This window comes from Myxine glutinosa, unplaced genomic scaffold (assembly GCF_964187855.1).
Source record: "Myxine glutinosa unplaced genomic scaffold, kmMyxGlut1.1 SCAFFOLD_601, whole genome shotgun sequence".
In the NCBI taxonomy this organism is placed as follows: Eukaryota; Metazoa; Chordata; class Myxini; order Myxiniformes; family Myxinidae; genus Myxine; species Myxine glutinosa.
Window position 1 is genome coordinate 178486 of NW_027616697.1, and position 8655 is coordinate 187140.

The 8655-nt window shown below is 44.7% G+C and overlaps 1 protein-coding gene across 1 annotated transcript; it reads right to left on the reverse strand.

Annotated features, from left to right (window-relative positions):
• Nucleotides 1-5937: 5937 nt before the first annotated feature.
• Nucleotides 5938-6876, reverse strand: LOC137431074 (heat shock protein 30-like). Its single transcript, XM_068121964.2, has one exon. It carries the CDS (start codon nt 6720-6722, stop codon nt 6129-6131), a length of 594 nt encoding a protein of 197 aa, XP_067978065.1. The 5' UTR covers nt 6723-6876; the 3' UTR covers nt 5938-6128.
• Between the last annotated feature and the right edge of the window lie 1779 nt (nt 6877-8655).

Below are 8655 nucleotides of genomic sequence, written 5' to 3' on the forward strand. Positions count from 1 at the left end.
AGATTCCAATGATCTTGAAAGTCTTGGTTTCCACGGCATCAAGCTGAGCAGGATGTGAGGCACGGAAGCAAGCCCAGAGGGGTAGAGCAGTACTCCATCAAGCTGCGGATGAAGGCCTTGTTGGTGGATAGGAGCTCAGGTGTGTCAAGGAAGGACTTTCCTTGACGGAGGATGCCCAGTCGGTGATTGGCTTTGAGGGAAACTTTGAAATGTGGCTTGCCCAAGAGAGATCATGGCCAAGAGTGAGACCCAAGAGTTTGAGTGACTGAACCTCTGAGAGGGTTGTTGAGAAAGTAGATTGGGGGGGGGGGGGGGGTCTGTGGAATGGTCCTTTCAAAGAGAGAGAGAGAGAGAGTGTGTGTGTGTGTGTGTGTGTGGGATTTATCAGGATTGAAAGACATGTCCCAGGTGTTTAACCAGTTTGTGATTTTGTTGAGGACTGAGGAGAGGGAAGAAGTTGCTACCTGTCTGTGAGATGGAAGAGGGATGTCACGGCAGAAAATGGAGTCATCAGCAAAGAGATAAAGATGATTTTCTAGAGTTGGAGAGATAATTTATGAACAGAAATAAAAACAGAAATAAGATGGGCCGAGAAAAATGCATTGGGGCGACTTCAGCCTTGACGGAGAGAATTGAAAGAGTTCCGTTGAGACACACACATTGGATAAGAGAGTGGAGGAAGTCAGTATACAAAGAGTGGAGTTTGCATTGGATTCCATAGGCAGACAGTTTGGAGAGCAAGCCAGGTTGCCAGACTGTATGAAAACTTAAGTCTGACATTGAGGACACCCATCAATTGTTGGGAGTGACAAGGTCTGAAACTAAATTAGTGATCTGAGATGAGGTTGTTGGAGAAAAGGAAGGATTTCATATCAACTGTGATGATGGATTCCATGACCTTGCTGATGATCGGAAGCAAGCTGATAGGTCTGGTGTTAGAGATTTTTTTTTGTATACTTGGTCGAGGCTCGTATAAGAGCCAACACATAACATATTGTTACGGTTTTCACGCGACCCTCCTGCCCTTACCAAGGGGAGATTAAGCCCCTTGTTATTTTTGGGTCGTCGCAACCGAGAGACTTGAATCGCCACTTCCGGTCGGCCGCGAGACAGGGTTTCGGGACGATGTTCGCACGTACCTAAGTACTCACGTCGTCGTGGAAGCGGGGATCAAGCCTCGCACGAACCACGCGTAATTTGGGTACGTCTGAGTGGATGACGTACCACGTGGTCCGTGCAGATCTCTGGTATTGGAACCCGATTCGAGCGGTTTTATTCGTACCACGCTTAGTCAATAGATGGAAGGGACGAGACGGTCGAATAAAAGGAAGAACACAGGTTTAATAATTATTTACACTATTATGTACAAGGATCGGTAGAAAGCAGAGACACAGAGCAGCTTTACACAGTCTTAATTTATACCCTGACATGGGCCCGATCACTCACAGGGGGGAAATGAAGGGAGGATGATGTTCACGTGCTGAACGCGCCGTCTTGGTCGTCCAGTAACGGCTTCGCCCGGCGTGGCTCTCCCCGGTCACAGCATGTCCCTCGATGAAGGCAAGCAGGCGGCGGGAGGGATCCTTGCAGCGCGTCTCTCGAACAAAGGGCAGAGCAGGCAGGCGGGAAAATGTATGTGTCTCTCGCCAGGCTTGGCGGTTTCTCACAGCGCGATTAATTAACGGCGCGCTCTCACTCACGTAACTCAAAAGAGAGGATTCGCCTCTAGCTCAACTAAGCGTTCAAACTTGTTCAAGCGCCTCTCTCATAACTTGTTCACTCTCAAGCGCCTCTCCCTTCTCATAACTCTTCACTTGTCAAGCACCCCTTCCATAACTTAGGTCAGGGGCTTCGCACATCGGGTTATATTGCCAACCCCCTGAGCTCGCTCGAATGTTCTAACCACGCCTTTTGACGCAGTGCTAAGCCACTCCCTTCGAGCCCTGATTGGCGGCTCGCTCTTACCGTCGGCTTCTCCTCCGCCTTCCTTCGGTCTTGCCTCGACTTGTCAGGCCTGCCTCGTGCTAAATTGCGCCAAAAACCACAGTATCGAGGCGGCATAAACAATGAAAGGGACCTAACTCTCATTATTCTACTCAACGCAAAACTAACACAGGAAAAGGACTATGCTTATATTTACTAAGACATAACTGAACTATCGCAAGGCTACGTGTTGTAGTGTGGCTAAACTACGAGGGGAAAAATTAACCTTTATTGGTAAAACACAAACCCGCAACAATATAATAAAGGGAGCGGGAGACAAGAGGAGGAGATGGAGGGAAGCACACCAACAGTAGAGAACAGGGACATCAGGAGATTTGTGGAAAAGAGAGGGCTGGGGTGGGGTACACGGGATAAACAAGCTGGACACTATAAGGACTTTCTGGAAAGAAAACAGGGAATTTGAAGGTGGGTTTGCGGTGGATTAACGGGTGTAGAAAACATCAAGGTTTTCGATGGGGGAATATAAGAGATGGTGGTGAACAGCTGTTTTCAAGACCTGGAGGGAGGAGTGGGATTGAAGAGAGTGTGGGAGTTTGTTCCAGACGTCGGGGGAAGGCGAGGGGGAAGAGGAAAAAAAAGAAGGGCTTGGCACATAATATGTGTTGCCTGTTGCAAAGAGTTCATGCTCCCAATGCAGAAGTGTCTTTTTAGAGGGAGCTTCTTGGCGGAATCATTGCTGGAAGTCGACGCGCACCTCTTCCATCGTTTTCCCAGTTTGTGGAAATTCGTGAGCCCAGGTAATGACAACAACCTGTTGTTCAATAGTGTAGTTGTTTGTGTCACCCATGATTACATTCACTCAATCTGAAAAAGGGGAAAACGGAAACGAACACTCTGCACTCACTCAATGTGACAACTTTTACAAGGAGGTGATAAGACATTGTGGCCTCCCTCTAAAATGGCTGAACTTGCACCACAGGGCCAGGCAGGTCGTTGGCCGTGTTAGACTCCCGAGTTAATTTATTTCTGAACCCGAGGTAATGTCTTTACTACACCTTCACTCCTTTACACCCCCCTTAGAAACGGTTGACCCTTTACACCCCCCTTAGATCCTTTACACCCCTTAGAACATCTTTAGACCCCTTTACATCCCTTAGACCTCTTTAGACCCTTTACACCTCTTCGACCCTTTAAACCCCTTAGACTCTGTTCGACACTTTACAAACCTTAGACCCCTTTAGACCATTTACACCCATAGACACCTTTAACCATTTACACCCCTTTAATCATTTACACTCCTTAGTTAGAGTTTAGACCCTTTACACCCCTTATACCCATATCTTGACCCTTTACACCCCTTAGACCTTTACACCCTTTCATACCCATTTGAGACATATACACCTTTTGACACTTTTCAGACCTATTGACTTTTTAAGACACGTTGGCCAATTTAAGACCATCTGGACACTTTTGACCCCTTTTGCTCTTTTGTCCTTGGACACCTTTAGACCCCATTTGGCCCTTTTAAAATCCTTGACTCTTTAAACACTTTAGACCTCTTTATGACCAGAAAAAAAACTTTAGACCCCTGAGATAATTCGAAAAAATTTCCTCCCAAAATAGATTTTGACGACCTTTTCTGTGCACTATTCGCAGTTGCGATGATGAATCTAAACTGATATCTCAAAGTGAAATTGATGATGAAACGTGAAACTACTGATCTATGGATCATCGAATGAGAAACCAGAATGAAACGCTGTGGGAAATTTCTGAAAGCAAAGCTATGGGGAGTATAGAGAGAGGGGGAAGGTTGGAGCTGAAGAAACGGTGTGGAGAGGGAGAGGTGCCTGGAGGTGGTCGGTTGGTATGGAAATAACTTTGGTGATCTTCCATCAGGCTGTAGGCCCAAAACAAGCCGAAACCCGTTTCCCAGCTGAGCTTTCACAATATCACCCTCACTCTTGAGCACTTCGGAGGTACAACAAGCATGGATTGGAAATCTTAGCTGACAGAATGGAATGAGGTTGTCGAGGTTACCACCTGCACCTATTGCGACATTTTCTCACTGAATATTTACACTGAATTCCCATTTCTATCAATACACACTCCAAAGGAAATTGCTCATTTCAGGTGAGACATGTCACGTTTAGTCGAGATTGGATAAGTAACGACCGAATGTATCGGTCAAAAATCGTGACAGACACCAAATTGCGTATTTTATTATGATTCTTTTTTCAATTTTCAAATATTTAATTTTTTTCAATTGCTGTATTTAATTACCATTTATTTCCTTTTTTCCAAATTTTCAATTACAGGTATTTCATTTTTCAATTATTTAATTTTTATATTATTTAATGTTTCAATTATTTAGATTTTCAATTTTTAAAAAATATATTTTTTTTTGAGCATTTCATTATTTCTTTATTTTCAATTATTTCATTTTGCCATCATTAATTTTTTTAATTATGGTTTACAGAGGGAGGCATAAATTGTCTTTGTGGCCCTCCGAAAACACACATACACACACGGTTTAATTAAAGTAAATTGTTTTTTCAGCGCCATCCCTACATTGAGAATACGAGGATACTCTGATATATATTCATTCAATTCCTTACTTCCATTCCTCATGCATACTCATGCTGGTTTCTGCTCCAAAAACATCTGAAATCCTTTCTGACGATGATGGCAATGATGACATTGGTAGATAAATTGATTTATTCAACCGATCATAAAGATTCAAACATAAAAGACAGAAAAATAGTACCTTGTAATATAATTAAATGGCACACGAGATACCATGCTGAATGACTGGGGATTAGTGCGGTGCTTTTCAAACGTTCCCCCATAATTTTCTTCAACCCCCTAAATTTTTAAATAGGGGGTTACAAATGCTGCCTGTTTGCATGTGCTTTATTTGGGCTAAAATTGTACATCGAGGGCTTTTTTGCAAATTCAATAAAGCTACTGTTACAACAAAAAAACATGGTCTTGAAAATTCATTTTACAGACAACCTCAAGAGAGTGGAGGATCTGCTGTCACCCTGTCATGTGCCCAGATCTTCAGCTCTGATTGGTGGACGTTTGTGAAGGACATAAATACATAGACCGGACTGACAAACAAGCGCTGTTGCAGAGGGAATTGACCTACGGGATTCCCCGTAAAAAAAGCCAGCCAAGCATTTGATTTGTTTTGTTTTATTTATTGGACTGTTGAATTATTATGTCTGGTTTTTAGCACAACAACAAACTTTGGCAACAAGAAAAAGCTCAAACTTAAAAGCTCCCCCTTATATTACTTAAATTATTTCAAAGAATCATGGAAAAGGCGGTCGGATTAAATGCTCAGAATGCGGCACAGCAAAGAGGGTCTAGAATCAAGAACTTGCAGAGGCGACACTTGCCTGGTCTTCATTATTTGTGCACTTGCAATGCCCCCCTAACCCACACTTTTAAGTAGCGATTAACGCCAATAGGCTGTTGTCGTGCAGTTCTCAATCTGACTACGGCGGCCATATTTACTAACATAACAACAACTATTGGGGATGCCTCTTCGTGGTGGTTGTACCCCCAAATGCAAGTCGGGGACAAAATCTTCCCTATTCTTCCCTGCTGCCTGGATTTGTCCGGAAAGTGTGGTCACGATCTGAGTGCCGATATGTCCCCATAGTTCAGCCCTTTCCCTCTAGTCTCTACCTCTGTCGTGGGCCCGACTACATGAAGGCGGGGTACACCATGCGGGATGTGGGGAATCTCTGGGTCGCTCCTGGGAGATCGATCGGCTGTCTCCATACCGCGGGCCAAGACTCGTGAAACAGACAAGAGATGGTAATGAAATCGAATATTTTAAATTTTCTACCTGAAGAAGTCCCAGAGGAGACTTGGTACAACAACAATGCCCTCCTGCAGGTGAAACCACAAGTTAACTCAAATAGAAACACCTCACATGACCCTGAAATATTGACAGGATAATGTACCAAAAGAGAAACAGGTATATTGATTTGAAAAGAATTTATTTAACAGGTAAAAAGACATTTCTCTCTCTCTTATAATATTGAAATGTATATTTCTATGATTGATAAATGATGCAACTGTTGAAAGTCAGTTAACAACACCTCCAGGGTGTACAACCACCCATAAAGCATTTGAATCAATACTGTATCCCAAACTGTTGCAGGAGATCCTCCTTAAATCCCTGCCCCAGGTGCACCCTCCACTGGTTTTGATGCTTCTTGAGCGCGCTCAATGGGCACGATCCGTTCGAGGGATGCAGTTGAAACATCGCGTGGAGCCTCGATCCTCAACCTCCCATCGGACATGAAGCAGCAGGTCACTTTCTGAGGGTCCACGTCTCTCGGGAGCTTCATTTCTTCTCTAAATTCTTGGAAGCTGTAGCTTGAGCCTCCTTGTCCATCTTCATTGCGCACTTCGTGGCGACCCGACACCTGCAGCAGATCTCCGACCACCTTCACGCTCATCTTTTCTGGATCAAATTGCCTGGTGTCCAAGGAAATCATGTAGCGGGACACGTCGCTCTGGTTCATTGACAGACAAGTCCCAGCCATTGCCACTTCACGTCCGTGTCCGGGCGACTGCAGCAGGTTCAAGGCAACTCCTCCCCGGATCCGGCTCTGGGCCTGCTGGAACAGCAGCTCCATGATGCGCTCTGATCGTCGTAACTCATCCTGAAGCTCATCCAGAGCACCACCAAAGCCGCGCTCAGAGGGGATCGCTCCGGTGTACCTGATGGGCACAAGCATGCTCAAAGGAGTCAGAGACATTGTTGAACTCGTGAAGCAAACGCTGTTCCGTCACCTGCAAAACTTCCCTGCTCTGTGGACTGTGCTGGTGAAACCGACGGAGCCGCATATATAGCCCGGGTCGGCGTCGCTCGGGCTCAAACTGGCAAACCTGAGAACCTTCCAGAGTAATCCGAGGGTGATGTCACAACCTAAATAACGTGACCTTGACGCATAGTTTCCCACATGATTGGGATACAGTATTTATAGTTTCCCCTCAACCTTCCCACCCATCCCTCCTTCACATACAATTCCGAGACAGTATCAAGTTGGTAAATCCATAAATAACGTTAATGTGCTCTGCAGTTAATAATAAACATGCTCCTTTTATTTATATAAACAATAAAAGTGTGAGGATAAAGTGAAGCACATACTGCAGTTTGAAATACGGATCTGGTATATTTTGTTACTCGAGGTTGCGTGATGTAATTTGTGGATTTATCCAGAACGTGCACAAATGATTTGCCGTAAGGGCATGGTGCTGTTATAAATACTAGGGCATGCCCGTACTATATATATATCTAAAAGTATATCCCCCCCCCTCTATTTACATGCAATGGTTTGGTCCAAAGCTAACGGCTTGCGAGTACGGTGACAATCCCCCCCCCTCTATTTACATGAAATGGTTTGGTCCAAAGCTAACGGCTAGCGGAGTTTGGTAAAGAAATCGCCATAGCGTGCACAAATGCGCAGGAAAGCGAAAGAATCGCAAATTAGTTTTAATTAGTTTTAAAACATAGTTTAACGCCAACATAGCGGCAACATAGTTTGCCAACGTGAAATAAATGAATACGCTCTCAAATGTGCCAAAAAAAAAAAAAAACGCTACCCGTACGCTCTACCCCGCCCGTACGCCCGTAAACAAAAAAAACAACGCTCTTCGCTTCCGCCCTTCGCTCTGACTGAATTGGGAGAAATAATGCGCATAAGAAATCGAGAAATTATTATTTTCTCCGGAAGAAATCGAATTACGTACCGTAATGGCGCACGCGCTGGGCTCAGCATCAGCTCGCTCTCACATCGGCCACGCCTACGCAATAACGCGTTCTGTGATTGGATGCCGGAAGTGCAGTCCTCACTGTCCGGAAGGTCGCAAATCGCTCAATGAAAAAAATGAAAAGGAAAAACACGCAACAACAACGCAACAACGCGTTCTGTGATTGGATGCCGGAAGTGCAGTCCTCACTGTCCGGAAGTTCGCAAATCGCAGTTACGATGAATCGCAAATTAGTTTTAATTAGTTTTATAATTAGTTTTAAAACATAGTTTAACGGCAACATAGTTTGCCGACGGGAAATAAATGAATACGCTCTCAAATGTGCCATCCGAGGCAGAGTGTGTTCGCCACGTTCGGCACACGTGATAGCTCGCTGCTCTCTGATTGGTTGAATCGTTTTTTGGACATAGCTCGGTAACTACTTCTGCGATTAATTTAAAACCTTGAAAAGGCACATCCTCGGGTCCCCAGCAATATACCTGGCAAGTTTCAAGTATATCGGACCGGTAGTTGTCGAGAAACAGCGGTCACAGACATACAAACAAACAAACAAACGTACAAACAAACATACACACAGAGATTAGTGGAATTATAGATAGATGACTGCGTCGAGCACAGGATTCGACGAGCCATGAGGGGAGTGGGAGAGAGGGAGATAGGGAGATAGAGAGATAGGGAGATAGAGAGATAGGGAGATAGAGAGATAGGGAGATAGAGAGATAGGGAGATAGAGAGATAGGGAGATAGGGAGATAGAGAGATAGGGAGATAGAGAGATAGGGAGATAGAGAGATAGGGAGATAGAGAGATAGGGTGATAGAGAGATAGGGAGACAGAGAGATAGGGAGACAGAGAGATAGGGAGATAGAGAGATAGGGAGATAGAGAGATAGGGAGATAGAGAGATAGAGAGATAGGGA

Bases quoted from the DNA above. Each gene is read 5' to 3' on its own strand.
- LOC137431074 (XM_068121964.2), bottom strand. From the start codon at position 6,722: ATGTCTCTGACTCCTTTGAGCATGCTTGTGCCCATCAGGTACACCGGA.